This window comes from Oncorhynchus gorbuscha, linkage group LG24, assembly GCF_021184085.1.
Source record: "Oncorhynchus gorbuscha isolate QuinsamMale2020 ecotype Even-year linkage group LG24, OgorEven_v1.0, whole genome shotgun sequence".
Taxonomy (NCBI): Eukaryota; Metazoa; Chordata; class Actinopteri; order Salmoniformes; family Salmonidae; genus Oncorhynchus; species Oncorhynchus gorbuscha.
In genome coordinates, this window is record NC_060196.1 from 12,200,195 (window position 1) to 12,216,842 (window position 16,648).

General features: G+C 42.6%; 1 protein-coding gene across 6 annotated transcripts in view; it reads left to right on the forward strand.

Moving 5' to 3' along the window:
* Nucleotides 1-15,211, forward strand: part of gne (glucosamine (UDP-N-acetyl)-2-epimerase/N-acetylmannosamine kinase) — a 31,053-nt gene extending 15,842 nt beyond the window's left edge. For all 6 annotated transcript variants that reach the window (XM_046325940.1, XM_046325941.1, XM_046325939.1 and 3 more), the window contains 9 exons: nt 1,461-1,613; nt 2,050-2,262; nt 2,622-2,709; nt 4,566-4,779; nt 7,695-7,824; nt 8,312-8,533; nt 11,661-11,843; nt 12,063-12,182; nt 13,686-15,211. In XM_046325940.1, coding sequence (XP_046181896.1) covers nt 1,461-1,613; nt 2,050-2,262; nt 2,622-2,709; nt 4,566-4,779; nt 7,695-7,824; nt 8,312-8,533; nt 11,661-11,843; nt 12,063-12,182; nt 13,686-13,921 — 1,559 coding nt within the window. In that variant the 3' untranslated portion in view covers nt 13,922-15,211. The remainder of the gene's footprint in view (nt 1-1,460; nt 1,614-2,049; nt 2,263-2,621; nt 2,710-4,565; nt 4,780-7,694; nt 7,825-8,311; nt 8,534-11,660; nt 11,844-12,062; nt 12,183-13,685) is intronic.
* Nucleotides 15,212-16,648: the final 1,437 nt, after the last annotated feature.

Genomic DNA, 16,648 nt, shown 5'->3' on the forward strand with positions numbered 1-16,648 from the left:
AGGCTACAGGGAAATCGGGTTGAAAGGGCCAGCCTATTTATTACAACCTTTAGGACAGTGGTATAATACATATTAGAGGTTGACCGATTTATGATTTTTCACCGCAGATACCGATTTAATCGGCCGATTTAAAATATTAAAAAATTGACCGATTTGTAATAATGACAATTACAACCATACTGAATGAACACTTAATTTAACTTAATATAATACATCAATAAAATCAATTTAGCCTCAAGTAAATAATGAAACATGTTCAATTTGGTTTAAATAATGCAAAAACAAAGTGTTGGAGAAGAAAGCACATATTGCACATTTACTATGTAAGAAAGCTAACGTTTCAGTTCCTTGCTCAGAACATGAGAACATATGAAAGCTGGTGGTCCCTTTTAACACGAGTCTTCAATATTCCCAGGTAAGAAGTTTTAGGTTGTAGTTATTATAGGAATTATAGGACTATTTCCCTCTATACCATTTGTATTTCATTAACCTTTGACTATTGGATGTTCTTATAGGCACTTTAGTATTGCCAGTGTAACTGTATAGCTTCCGTCCCTCTAGTTAGCGCGCGCTAACTAGCTAGCCATTTCACTTCGGTTGCACCAGCCTCATCTCGGGAGTTGATAGGCTTGAAGTCATAAACAGCGCAATGCTTAACGCACAACGAAGAGCTGCTGGCAAAACGCACAAAAGTGCTGTTTGAATGAATCTTTAAGCGCCTGCTTCTGCCTTCCACCGCTCAGTCAGATACTTGTATGCTCAGTCAGATTATATGCAACGCAGGACACGCTAGATAATATCTAGTAATATCATCAACCATGTGTAGTTAACTAGTGATTATGATTGATTGTTTTTTATAAGATAAGTTTAATGCTAGCTAGCAACTTACCTTGGCTTACTGCATTCGCGTAACAGACAGTCTCCTTGTGGAGTGCAACAAGATAGAGGCAGGTCGATATTGTGTTGGACTAGTTAACTGTGAGTTTGCAAGATTGGATCCCCGGGCTGACAAGATGAAAATCTGTCGTTCTGCCCCTGAACTAGGCAGTTAACCCACCGTTCCTAGGCCGTCATTGAAAAATAAGAATGTGTTCTAACTGACTTGCCTAGTTAAATAAAGGTATAATTATTATTATTTAATTTTTAATTTGCAAATCGGCGCCCAAAAACACTGATTTCCGATTGTTATGAAAACTTGAAATCGGCCCTAATTAATCGGCCATTCCGATGAATCGGTCGACCTCTAGTACATATACCACTATATAGTACCGTAGCTAGTACCTTCGGCATGGAAAGATGTGGAAAATTGTTATAAGAATGTTGTTAAGTCAGTTCATAGATTTTTGGGGCTTTTCGCTAGTCCCTACGGGGCAGAAAGTACAGTGGTAGCAGTAGACTGTTGACTTCCCTCTGTTCAGAAAGTACTAGAATGCTGAGAATGTTCTAAATGACAACCACAGGAGACAATGTGAAGGAGCACGACTACATCGTGGCCCTGCAGCACCCGGTCACCACCGACATCAAGAACTCCATCAAGATCTACGAGCTGATGTTGGACGCTCTCATCTCCTTCAACAAGAAAACACTCATCCTCTTCCCCAACATAGACGCAGGTCAGTGGTGATTGTTTTCTTTTTTTTCTCCCCCCGTCTCCCTTTCCTTATTTCTCTCCTCTTTGCCATATTACGCAACCACACACACACACACACCGATTGTGGAGCTGGAGGTACAGTGTCAGCCCTCCCTTGGTCAATAGTGTGGGAAGGCTGCTCTGTTGAAGGTATTTGCTTATCTAGTTCAGCTGCAATCCTTCAGTCTGTCTCATGATTAGGGCTTGGACTGGTTTGAAGGGCGTAGAACTTCCTCAGAAAGAATAAGAAACCAAGTGACCAGTACTTAAAATCCAACAAAACACTACTGCAAAACATGACATGGCTAGAGTTGAATCTCCGACTGTAGACTGTGTAGGAGTCGGTTAAATTAGACATCCCGCAGTCTTCTCCGTTCTGTCTTGTAACCCCTGTCCCGTCTCCGTGATGACCCCAACAGGAAGTAAGGAGATGGTGCGCGTGATGAGGAAGAAGGGCGTGGAGCAGCACCCTAACTTCCGGGCGGTGAAGCACGTGCCCTTCGAGCAGTTCATCCAGCTGGTGTGTCACGCTGGGGCCATGATCGGCAACAGCAGCTGTGGCGTCAGAGAGGCCGGGGCCTTCGGGACCCCCGTCATCAACCTGGGGTCCAGGCAGACTGGGAGAGAGACTGGTGGGTGGGTCTACTGAAGTCCATGACCATTTACCAGGTGGTCTAGAATCATGGGTTTCGTCCAAAATGGCACCCTATTCCCTTAAGTGCTTGAATATGGGCCCTGGTCAAAAGTAGTGCACTAAATGGAGAAATGGTGTGCCATTATGGAGGCACGCGTGGCCTCCATTTGGAGCAGACTAGGGGGCCTACTTGTGGTTACCAGTGTTACCTTTTCATGATATATTTCATGGTATAGTTCTTATTTGACGGCTTTGCCAGTACAGTATGAGTGTTTGGCGATTTAGCTTTGTTCTCATTCTTCCAGTCGCCCCATTACGAATGCTTATAGGATGTTGAGCTGTATTTTCTATTCCCAGGTGAAAACGTCCTCCATGTCCGAGACGCAGACACTCAGAATAAGATCTACCACGCCCTGGAGCTGCAGTTTGGGAAGAGATACCCCTGGTAAGCATCATCGCATAACCTCTAGAAAAGGGGTTATTACAGGGTTATAACAAGTTGCAACACGGAGGCATCACCCAGCACAGAAGCAGAGAAAATGTCTAACTGGCCTCTTGGAGACGGGGCCTTTTTATATCCTAATCAGACAGCACCAAATGTTCTGGAAACACCAGGCCGAGAGGCTTGTCGAAAGACCAAACAAAACCATTTTTCAGCTGCTACAGAATCCGTGTGAACGGAACGTCATCAATACAATACAACAGTGAAATAATCAGTGTGACCTCGGTCCTTGTACATCCAGTCTGGCGTCAACCACCGTCAACAGATATGACAATAATCCATTACGTTCCGTATCGAGTCTAGTGACCATCAACCTGCACCGTGAGTGTCACCAATAGAACTCTGGAAAGTGTGTATTACAGAACCTCTGAACTGAACATAAAGGTCAACTACCCCTTAGAACCAACGTATTTGGTTTTAAATGGCCTATGTGGCATTGATATGAGTCAAACATTCATTCTAGTGTCAAAATTGATTACAATGTGTAAAATAGGATCATTTTGGTCAAAGTCCGTCTCGTCCAAAACGGAGTTTGTCGCGACATACTGGAGAGTTGGGGATGGATTACGATCTTGCCCAGTACACTCTAACAGAAGAGAAACGGCAGTGCTGATTGTGCTCTATCCAATCGTAGCAGCCAGAACCTCCCAGACAGTGAGACGGGCCTGCCCATTACTCAGCACCTCAGACTTGTCTACGTAAGAGAACATGTCGCCAATGTTATGTTGAAATAACTCTTGGCCCTAAGCCCTTTGTATAGAGTGGCCACTTGCTGATGTGTTTCTTCGTGTCAATCACTTGAGTCTGCCACTTATTTGGCCAAAATGAGAATTGAGACGATCAGAGTGCACTTGTTTCCCAACTGGAACGTAGTGTCCCCCCACAGCCTGTTTTGTAACATCATTCCCTATTAAACACTGCCAGACAGGCACACTCTGGTAATGGTGGGAAAGTTGTAAAAAGCAAAATCTCGCCAGTGACTTGATAAGCTGATTGCTAGCTAGCAAGTGATTTTTTTTAAGGCACTGATAAACAGCGTGTAGCTTGTGCTTTATTTACCTTAGTTTGACAGCTTGCAGATGATGAAGTTGTAGACACGTTGTTGTTCTCAGAAGTCAGTCCCGAGCGCGTAGCCACTCGATAAACTAGTCCGTGCCCCGCAGAGAACCGATCATGCACATTTTGTTTACTTGAGAAATACTGCACCAAACACCTTTTAGCTAGATGTCAACTTGAGCGACTAAGACCTTCTCTGCAAAAACTTCTAAATAAATTACAGATAAATTCCTACTATTTTAAATATTTTGAGGAAGTGGCTATGTTGTTGCTACGGTTACTCGGGAGGAACAAACAACAGTACCTGCCACGGTACAATTAAGCAATATGGCCGGAGGGGGTGCGGTATATGGCCAATATACCACGGCTAAACCAACCAGTTTTATAATATGAAAACATTACACACCCAGATCAAACCACAACTCATTTGGCTTCAGTCATGGCTTCTAGCATTTCTTAATGAGCAATCTTCAAAACGAGTCCAAATCAGTGCAGTCACCCTTTAAGTCATCTACTTATACCTTTTTAATAAAAATAAAACATATGTATTTATTTGCGGCAGCATTGGCTCTTTCAGTGTTTCTTATAACTGAGATTTGGTCTACAAGCTAAAATCCTCTATTTTCATAGTAACCATCAAATTGCAATTTTTCATAGAACGGCAATCTCACCAAAATTCCCCTCTTCATCTTGTGTGATACCCCCCTCCCTCTTCTTCATCCTGTGGGAACCCCCCCCCTCAGCTCGAAGATCTACGGCGACGGGAACGCGGTGCCTCGCATCCTGAAGTTCCTGCAGACCATCGACCTTGATGAGCCGCTGCAGAAGACCTTCTGCTTCCCCCCCGTCAAGGAGTGGGACATCTCCCAGGACATCGACCACATCCTGGAGACTCAGAGCGCCCTAGCCGTCGACCTGGGCGGGACCAACCTCCGCGTGGCCATCGTCTGCATGAGGGTACGGTGGTAGGGGTGAGGGGGGGTTGGAGAGGGGGGTGCGTGAGGTGAGGGTTACACCGCATGTTAGATTTATATTATTATTATCTTATTAGTCGTGATTGGTTAAAACCATAAATCATCTTCCTGGTTGTCCTTCAGCAAAATGAACATACAGTACATTACACTATCCATCTTCTCACACTGCCGTGTGCTTCCAAGATTTCTATCTAACCATCCATGTGTGTTCATTATCCCTCTATACCCAACTAGTTCAGGTTTGTAATGGTGATGGATATTGATATATACCCATAACCACCAAAGATGGAACTAGAAAAGTTGCAGATAAAAAGATGATGTACAGTTGAAGTCGGAAGTTTAAATGCACTAAGGTTGGAGTCATTAAAACTCGTTTTTCAACCACCACAAATTTCTTGTTAACAAGCTATAGTTTTGGCAAGTCGATTAGGACATTACTTTGTGCATGACACAAGTAATTTTTTCAACAATTGTTTACGAACAGATTATTTCACTTAAGTCACTGTATCTCAATTCCAGTGGGTCAGAAGTTTACATACACCAAGTTCACTGTGCCTTTAAACAGCTTGGAAAATTCCAGAAAATGTCATGGCTTTAGAAGCTTCTGATAGGCTAATTGATGTCATTTGAGTCCATTGGAGGTGTACCTGTGGGTGTATTTCAAGACCTACCTTCAAACTCAGTACCTTTTTGCTTGAAATCATGGGAAAATCAAAATAAATCAGCCAAGACCTCAGAAAAAAAATTGTAGACCTCCACGTCTGGTTCGTCCTTGGGAGCAATTTCCAAATGCCTGATGTCTGTACAAACAATAGTATGCAAGTATAAACACCATGGGACCACGCAGCTGTCATACCGCTCAGGAAGGCGATGTGTTCTGTCTCTTAGAGATTAACGTACTTTGGTGTGAAAAGTGCAAATCAATCCCAGAACAACAGCAAAGGACCTTGTGAAGATTCTGGAGGAAACCGGTACAAAGTATCTATATCCACAGTAAAACGAGTACAAAGTCGTCATAACCTGAAAGGCCGCTCAGCAAGGAAGAAGCCACTCCTCCAAAACCGCCATAAAAATGCCAGACTACGGTTTGCAACTGCACATGGGGACAAAGATCGTACTTTTTGGAGGAATGTCCTCTGGTCTGATGAAACAAAAACAGAACTGTTTGGCCGTAATGACCATCGTTATGTTTGGAGGAAAAACGGGGAGACTTGCAAGCCATAGTACACCATCCCAACCGTGAAGCATGGGGGTGGCAGCATCATGTTGTGGGGGTGCTTTGCTGCACTTCACAAAATAGATGGCATCATGAGAAAGGGAAATTATGTGGATATATTGAAGCAACATCTTAAGACATCAGTCAGGAAGTTAAAGCTTGGTCGCAAATGGGTCTTCCAAATAGATAATGACCCCAAGCATACTTCCAAAGTTGTGGCAAAATGGCTTAAGGACAACAAAGTCAAGGTATTGGAGTGGCCATCACAAAGCCCTGACCTCAAACCTATAGAAAATGTGTGGGCAGAACTGAAAAGGCATGTGTGAGCAAGGAGGCATAGAAACCTGACTCACTTACTCCAGCTCTGTTAGGAGGAATGGGCCAAAATGCTCCCACCTTATTGTGGGAAGCTTGTAGAAGGCTACCCAAAACGTTTGACTCAAGTTTAAGTTGTTGAAGCCAGTGCTACCAAATACTAATTGAGTGTATGTCAACGTCTGAGCCACTGGGAATGTGATGAAAGAAGTAAAAGCTGAAATAAATCATTCTCTCTACTATTATTCTGACATTTCACATTCTTAAAGTGGTGATCCTAACTGACCTAAGACTGGGAATGTTTACCAGGATTAAATGTCAGGAATTGTGAGAAACTTGAGTTTAAATGTATTTGGCTCAGGTGTATGTAAACTTCCGACTTCAACTGTACCATACCAAGGTGGCGTGATGTACAATCTGTTCTAGGCCTACGCATATTTTGTGACGTTGCACTTCTCATGGAATAAGCCCGAGGCCTGTACCATTTCTAGCCTCTTTTTTTTAGCCTGACCAGCCTTCCTCTGATCAAGCCATGAACTGTCCCTCTCCATCTTTGGAAGATGCCGTTTTCAAAGACTTGGCCTCTATAGGTTGACCTAACTCCAGCTAGGCTACTCATGATGTATTGCCTGTTTTATTTTTTGAAGTGCTCTCAGGTAATGAAAAGCGCTATAGAAATGTCATTTATTATTTGTCACGGGCATGTGTATTGTCTAAAACGTATTTTGGTCAGTGAGTAAGTTGGAGTTGAACACAAACGTCAACAGTGAGAAGTCACCTTCTAACCATTAGTTCTGAAGTCGGAGATTAGAATGTCAACCGTCAGCCGACCATTCTTTTAGCCCAACGGAAGTGATCTTAAACGCACACTTTTTCTATTTGATTAGGCCCCATTTTGATTTAGGATTTGACTTTACGTGAGAACCACTATGAGCATCTGCCGGCTCAGATGAAAGCGGCTGTCAGTTCTAGCATTCTTCTGAGACGCTGATATTTAATTTAATCGCTGACGACGGACAAGCACTGACTTGTCAACAGCCTTCCTTTATCAAATAATGTACCAAATGTACGTATGGGTTGATTGTGTTGAACAAGTGGATTGATCTGCATGAAATATATTTGTGGGCCACTATTTAAAACTTTGGTTCTCTGTGGCTCAGTTGGTAGAGCAAGGCACTTGTATGGTTGTGGGTTCGAGCTCTGCTGGGGCCACCAATAGTGATGGATGACTAAGTCGCTTCGGATAAAATCGTCTCCTAAATGGCGAATAATATGGGCAACAATTAAATAACATTTTAATTTTTAAAGAACATTTTATTTGAAATATTATTGTATTGGTCTGATTTTATACGTATTTTTAATTGTAGGGTAAGATAGTGAAGAAGTACACCCAGGCGAACCCCAAAACCTACGAGACGAGGATGGAGCTGATACTGAAGATGTGTACGGAGGCAGTCATTGACGCTGTCCATCTCAACTGCCGGATTCTGGGAGTGGGTATGTGGCTTTCTCTCCTTCTTGAAATGTCCCTTTTTATGTTTTGATTTGCACTTTGAATATGGCAACATTTACTTATGCGAATCTGTCAAGAAGCACATTGTTGGGTGGGGCTTGCAATTGAACCATTTCATTGTACTTGAGCATGTGTCAAATAACTGAACTTTATTAAATGTTTATAAATGCGTCACAATCCTCTTGCCCCAATTATTTGTGCTCAACGACAATAAATACGCTTCAAAGTCTGCATAGACCCTAGTTCTCACTATATAATCATTTTTTACATTTTAGTAATTTCGCAGACAGACAATCTTATCCAGAGCAACTTAGTGCATTCTTCTTATAGTAGCTAGGTGAGACAACCACGTATCACAGTCTTAGTAAGTACATTTTTCCTCAATAAAGAAGTGGTCAGTAGCTAGTAGGAAAATACCCCTAGTTTGACCGGATCTGATTCTCTTGCAATCGCCCCACCTCCTTCCCTCAGGTGTGTCGACAGGAGGCAGAGTGAACCCCCAGGAGGGTGTGATCCTCCACTCCACCAAGCTGATCCAGGAGTGGAGCTCCATCGACATCCGCACCCCCATCTCTGACGCCCTCCACCTGCCCGTCTGGGTTGATAACGACGGCAACTGTGCCGCCCTGGCAGAGAAGAAGTTTGGCCACGGTAAAGGAGTGGAGAACTTTGTCACCATCATCACTGGAACAGGTAATATTGCCACCATAGAATTAGAATGATTCACTCTGGTCATTAATTATCTGTTCATTGTATTTCTATGAAATATACATGACTGTCATTGTAAAAAAATGTAAAAAGTTAAAAGGTTATGGTAAGTAAAGGTTGAGAATGCATTCCACACCCATAATGGTGTGAGATGAGCTGGATAGTAAACAATGACAATGTGGGTGGATCAGTGCATAACAGGCCAATCAAAACGAGGCAATCAGATGTCAGTCAGTAGCTTTTTGATTTTGCGTGGATTGAATAGGTATTGAAAAATTGGATTTGTGTCCTGAAACAGTCCTCCACGGCTACCCCTATTGAATGAGGGACTGTTGTTGAGGCATTTGCAAACCATTGAGTTTTACAAAAGTTAGAGACTAAAAGAAAAGACCTCACCGTAACCATGTTTTGACAATGCTACTGATACTGTTAAGATGTCTAATTGGTTCACTTAACAACTTTTCCTGAGGACAATGACATTTTAATCTACATGGCATGAGGCATTGGAAACGATTGCAAAGATGAAAGCACATGCTTGTATATAATCTCTTAAGGCAGTGCTGATGTGTAAATCATAGGTTAATGATAGCTTAATTAAAGCTTAAAGTTGAGACACCTGGTTATTTTATCAAATGGCTATATTTTCCCTTTCCTCATCCCTACCTGGCCTCGAACCAGGGACCCTATGCACACAACTGCCTCCCAAGAAGCATCGTTACCTATCGCTCAACAAAAGCAAGGGAAACAACTACTTCAAGGTCTCAGAGCAAAGTGACGTCACCGATTGAAACGATATTAGCGCACACCCCGCTAACTAGCTAGCCATTTCACACCGGTTACATATACATGCCAAAAAGATGTTGGATTCTGGGTAAACTTTGAACATTGCTATACGCGTAAGAATAGTATATAAAGAAGTGGAAGATACTTAAAAAAAAAAAATATTTGAGGTTAATGGTTCTCTGTAGAAAAACAGATGGCTTTGGAATGGGTTGGGTGGACAGGAGGAGATCACAGGATTGCTAGAGGGGAAGCAGATGGACATCTGTGGATTAGGCGAAGGAGGGGTTGGGGTCAGGTCAGATCCCCTGAAGGGAGAAAGTATGGTTCATTATCCTATTACCCTCTTCCTGTGGAACCATAAGATGTAAGGATTGGAGAGAAGGAGGAGTGTCTAAAGTGGAGTATATAAAATATGCTTGTAGTGTTGGATACATGTCTTTGTTTGAATACAGCTGTGTCGACCCTTTGGGAAGAATTCAACTTGGTTAAAGCTTCTCTAGTGTCCGTGAGTTATTTACTTTAGAACCTAACAGATGGCGCTGCGAGCAGGGTTCACCACGATTTCTAGTCAAACCAGAGAGTCCAGATCAGTGGATCAGAGCTGGCAACAAACAGGGTGGCAAGTTCCTATATCTGTTTCCACTCATTTTGACATGTCAGGGAGATGAGAATCGTAGGCTGAACATTATAGGATACGGACCTGGAGAGCCTGAGTTTAATTCGGTAGGCCCGTTGTGTAACGACCGGTAGTAGCTTTGTGGTAGATGGTAAGTCCCGGAAGGTAAACCGGAACAGGTTGGTACCTGTAGGGTAAGTCCTAGAGGGTAAACCCTGAATCGCCATTTGTCGGATAATCTATTTCACTGACAAAAAAAATAACTCACCCGTGTCAACTATTTTCTGTTTACTTCACATCTGAGTTTTTGTTTTAGCACATAATTGTTTGGGGTTTGAAACATTTCTACTGTCTGCAAACCTGCATGGTGACGTTCTTTCCATGCCTCTATCTTCTTTCATGTCAGACAACAATAGTATGGTTTTCTATAGTCAAGTTCCACATTATGGTTGGTCCTTGGCACATTGACAGGAAATGTGGCATATCTGTACATTTCAAACCCTGGATGATGACTGTAAACTTTTGACTTTTTTGCAGAAACACAGCGATATCCCAAGTATAAATACAGTTATGTATACACACTAAAGGGTAAAACAATACATTTTGAGCAAAATAGTGTGTTTCAGACCACTGCAACCCTCAGAGTAGGGCATTTGAGGAATTGGTCCGATGGCTTTCCGTGATGTCGTCGGCCTCCCCGTTTGCATGAGGAGCAAAAGAGGAGCAATGGAACTTTTTTTTTTTTACTAATACATACAAAAATACATACAAATATTGGTAATTTTAATTACTTGCACTTAACCAGTCATATCTAGAGTTCGGCCAATGTGGTTTCTGTCTGAACGTTCCCGGAGAGCACCACTTTCTCCTCCATAGCCGTTGCTAGGTTATAATTGACGCTTCCGTGCTGTTTATTTCTGGTAGGAATGGAAAACTAATGAATATGTCCAGTGAAAGCTGATGCAATTTGTTGACACCACAACACATGACATACTTGGATACACATGTTAATCAATAAAAACGTCAATTCCAGTTTCGCATGTTTACAGCTGGTCATTTCATAGAGGGAATTGTCGGAGGAGCTCTCGTGTTACATCTCCAAGATGTAGAGAATGAAGACAACGTGGCATCCGTTCTAAAAATCTGACCGCACTCTCTCTCTCTAAATATGTCGCTAGACTTAACCGTTATGTTTAACGACCCAATGAGCATGGCTCTTCCTGCTTTGCACAGGATCCGTTCTTAGCAAAATTCCGTCGCCCATAATGACAAATTAAGTTGTTTTGATTGCTACGTTGCACTACCATTGTATTGCTAGCTGAAGTATCTAATTATAAAATGTTAAACCTACGCCCCGGTTTGTCATTGCTCAAGGAAAAGAACATAACAATTAGCTTGCTCAGCTAGCTAATGTTAGCCATCATCAAGCTGGTGCACAACAAAATGCACCACATGTTAGTTTCTGTTGTCACAACATACGGCTTGCTCGTTCATGCCAGCGTAGATACTGTGGCAGACCAAGGGGTTTGGTCAAGACGTTTACCCAGATCAGACACGGACGGAATCCCTTCCTCCCAGTCCCTTCCTCCCCCCCCCCCCCCAGTTAACCTTGCTAACAAAGGACCCCAAACGAATAAGGTAGTCGTGCTGATCGGGAAGCCACACCGACATCGGCGGTGGCACCACTAACCATTCTGTTTGTTTTGTGAACAGGCATCGGCGGGGGCATCATCCAGAACAACGAGCTGATCCATGGCAGTACGTTCTGCGCGGCTGAGCTGGGCCACATTATGGTGTCTCTGGACGGGCCGGAGTGCATGTGTGGCAGCCGTGGCTGCATCGAGGCCTACGCATCAGGCATGGCCCTGCAGAAAGAAGCCAAGAGGCTCCATGACGGTTAGTTAAAAAACTTCTTAATTAGATTGTTTTATAATCCTTTACTTAAAACCAAGAGGCACATTGCATGGTGGTTATAATATATTGAACCAGGCACTTGTTCATTGGAACACATTGGGTGTCAGTCTTCACCAGGGAGGGAAGCAAAGCTTAAAGCAACATGTCTTGTGAAAAGAGCTGTTGATTTGACCCCTGGCCTGTGTCTGTTTGGTTCCCCAGAGGAACTGCTGGAGGTGGAAGGGATGGTGGATCTGAAGAAGGCGGAGTCCGTCAGCGCCATCCACCTCATCAACGCAGCCCGCCTGGGCAACCACAAGGCTGACGCCGTCCTCAGAACAGGTGGGTCCACACTCGTTATGTTTGGTTGGACATCACCTTGAATCAGACCTACTCCTTCATAAGTTAAAGTAATACTTTGCCCATAGAAAGTCTACACCCCCCTTGGATTTATTCACATTTTATTGTTACAAAGTGGTATTACATTTTATGTTGTCAATGATCTACAAAAAATACTCTTAAAGTGGAAAAGATTATATCCTAAAAAAAGAGATGAATGAAACATAAAGCACTAATATACCTTGATTAGAAGTAGTCAATACATGTTAAGGACACTTCTGACTGTGATTACAGCTGTGAGTGTTCTTGGGTTAAGTCTCCTAAGAGCTTTGCACACCTGGATTGTTAAATATTTGGCCATTTGATATTTTTCAGAATTCTTCAAGCTCTGCCAAGGTTTTTTTGGGATCATCGCTAGACAGCCATTTTCAAGTCTTGCTATAGATTTTCAGAGTTTTAAGTCCATTTCAACTTGGCCACTCAGGAGCGTTCACTGTGTTCTTTGTAAGCAACCCCATTGTAGGTCATTGTCCTGCTGAAAGGTGAATTCCTCTCCCAGTGTCTAATGTAAAGCACACTGAATCAGGTTTTCCTCTAGAATGTTGGCTTGGCTGCGCTTAACTCCATCCTGTTTCTTTTTTACCAACTGTAGCTCAGTTGGTAGAGCATGGCGCTTGTAATGCCAGGGTAGTGGGTTCGATCCCCGGGACCACCCATACGTAGAATGTATGCACACATGACTGTAAGTCGCTTTGGATAAAAGCGTCTGCTAAATGGCATATATTATTTATTTATATTAAAAACTCCAGAGTATTTGCCAATGTCAAGCATACCCATACCATGATGCAGCCATCACCATGCTTGAAAATAAGGAGGCGGTTACTCAGTGATGTGTTGTTGGATTTGCCCCAAACATATAAAGCTTTGCATTTTGTTGTTGCAGTATTACTTTAGTACCTTGTTGACTGAAGGACCTTAGATGTTGTATGCATGGGGAAGAGAGGTAGTCATCCAGAAATCATGTCAAGCCCTATTATGTCACACTGTTAGTCCATGTAACTTCTGAACTCATTTAGACTTGCCTAAACAAAGGGAGTGAATACTTGTGCAATTACTTTTAGTTATTTAAATTGTTATTCATTTGTAAAAATGTGTAGACTTTTTTTTTCACTTTGACATTATGGAGTATTTTCTATAGATTAATGACCAGAAATGACAATTCAATCCCACTTTGCAACTCAACAAAATGTGAAGAGTTCAAAGGGGTGTAGACTCTCTAGGTATTGTCCATTTTATGTTTCCTCAATGACTGACCTGGTCAAATACATTTGATAAACCACTTTCCTCCCACCATCGTATTTAATTTACTAGCCAAATTATGATGCGTGACACAACAAGGTATCAAATGTTACCAAATGTGACATTGAGATCATAGTTTAGACCCAGTTCGAATCATTGTGCCATCCTGTATTTTATAGCTAACCCCTCTCCCCGTTTCCTCCTCAGCTGGCATGGCCCTTGGAGTGGGCATCATCAACATCCTCCACATGGTCAACCCCTCCCTGGTCATCCTATCGGGGGTGCTGGCCGCCCACTACCAGGCTCCTGTCCAGCAGGTCATAGGTCAGAGAGCCCTCAGCTCCGCCCAGAGCATCCAGGTCCTGACATCCGACCTCGAAGATCCCGCCCTGCTGGGGGCCGCTAGCATGGTGCTGGACTACACAACCAGGCGCATCTATTAACAACATTACGGTGCTGGACTACACAACAAGGCGCATCTATTAAGAACGTTGGTCAGTTGCCAAGTTCTAGTTTTCATTTCATTGGTCCCCAAAGGAGGGCCATATCTTGCAGTTCCCTGGTGTAGAAAGATGAACTTGCTATTAGCAAATAGAAATGGCTAAGATGGAAGGTAGGATCTACAGATAGAGCCGCCCGATAGGACCGACATCTATACTACTGTCCCAGATGGGACAATCTGACATGCTCTTCAAGCTATCGCACCTTCTATTGGACGAACCATTGGCGATAATTTATTTCAGTCAGACAATGACAAGTTATGTGTATTTTCCAAAGATTTCTTCAGTGATACTAACTGTCAACATAATATAATTTCTACAGCGGATGAAATGACTAATACAGTACATAAATGGTAGTACTATAAATGAGTGCTGAAATAGTAGTACTGTTAACTACAGTACTGAAATAGTGTGTGTCTGAATACATATAACAGCCGATACAGTCATGAGTACAGCCACCGTACCAGTGAATGGCTGGGTGTGTCCAGACAAAAGATGTGACCAAAGGATCATTCGCATTCAATTGTGCTTGTACTCATAATTCCATGTTTTTTTTGTTACTTCTTAATTCTAAACATACAAGTTTGTTTTTTTTGAAGCCACGCTATGAAGCATTAACAATATGTATTTTATCTTACCGAGCTGTAAGATCTTTGCGCCTCCAATCTTATTTTGAACCAGTTCTGCAACCCTGCGTGACTGACCCAAGGCCTACCCTCTCTAGGACCACCGTGACGACCTACCCTCATGTAGCGCCAAGGCCATGTACGGCATAGTTGTCTTGACTGTGCTGCCAGATCACGTGTCTTCGTTATCATTCTTTTGTTTTATGCACACCTTTTTTATGCCTCGTCATATTTCAAGAGATTACGGTATGCAAATCAACCATGTGATAATCCCGTTTTGTGTATTCCTGTTTTTGATCATGTCACGGATAGAAGTTTATTTGATTGTACTTTTGTGACCTCTATCAATTGCAATGGTCATTTTTACACATAAAAAAAAACACACTAGAAAATGGTTTGGGGTGGAATAATAGATGATTCATTCGATGCTATTCATCGTTTTTAGGTGTGGCTGAACGAGGCCACATTGTAAACACACCGCAGGGCTTGGTGGAATGCTAGCCTGTTTGTGCAATCATAGGATTTAACTTTAATGTCCCTGAGGGAAAAAGTCTTCAACCCAATATGACTGTGTACAAAAATAAACACTGTATATCAAACAATTAAACACATTCCCATGTCATACACCTCTTGTCAACGTCACCGATTGTGATGAGTGACATACCTGCCACTTATGTACGGGTGTTCCCAGCTCCAAGTTCCACCAACCAACTGCTACAGAGAACCTCTGTACATAGTACCTACAATCAGGTGATGGTGTGATTGCGACGCTGCAAACCAGAATGACAATTCTTCATGCGCTTCAGCTCCAGTTGGCAAACAGGATCTGCCACCAGTTGTTTGGTCACAGTAGTCGTGTGATTTTCTAGAATCACATCAGGTTCACAAGTTACTCGTTTATTGTACAGAAATGACCAGGTATCTACTTGGTAGATAACAAGGAACCCAAACTGTGTGAGTGCGCCATCGTGCATAAATGTATTTTGTCCCACACCGATCATGACACACAGGTTAAAATCTCAAAACAAACTCAACCAATTATATTAATTTGGGGACAGGTCAAAAAGCATTAAACATTTATGGCTAGTTAGCTTGCATTTGCTAGCCAATTTGTCCTGGGATATAAACAGTTATTTTACCTGAAATGCACACGGTCCTCTACTCAACCAAATAATCTATGCATAAAACGGTCAACCGAATCATTTCTAGTCACCTTCGCTTGACTTTATATTGCGATTGGCAACTTTCATAAATTAGGTGCATTACCGCCACTGACCAAGTTAGTCTTTCAGTGGGTACCTGGTTCTATAAACCAATGAGGAGATGGGAGAGGCAAGACTTGCAGCGCGATCTGCGTCAGAAATAGAACTGATTTCTATTTTGGCAACGCAGATGCTCATTGGCTCACGCGAGCAGTTTTGGCACAATAATTGAATAACAGATTTCTACATTTATTTTGCAACGCTCGTCAATGCGTATGGAGCTCAATTCAGCCTCTGCCATTGTGTCACACCCTCCGACCACATTTTCATATCAAGCAGAAGTTGAATACTCCTGATAGACGTCCCAAATTAGGTTGCATTGATAAAATCCACAATAGCTTGTTGCTACACAAAATATATATGTGAACATAACTAATGAAGCCATTCATTTGTTGGAACAGATTCGAGCTCAGATGTCACGTTTTGACTGGCCGCCACCCAACCAACAGCGTGGCTTTGATCAAAGGTTGGCAGTAAGCCTAGTGGTTAGTGTTGGGCCAGTGACCAAAAGATTGCTAGATCGAATCCCCAAGCTGACAAGGTAAAAATCTGTCGTTCTGCCCCTGAACAAGGCAGTTAAACCCACTGTTCCAAGGCCGTCATTGTAAATAAGAATTTGTTAACTGACATGCCTAGTTAAAGGTTTAAAAAAACAAAAACATTTTGCGATACTGCATATGTTGAGATGGTCTTCGCCCTAATGAGTCTTCCCAAAAGCAGGCGGTCTGCTTACCGAGGACAGATTAACAGGAGTAAACCCCCTCACTTCACCTCTGCCATTT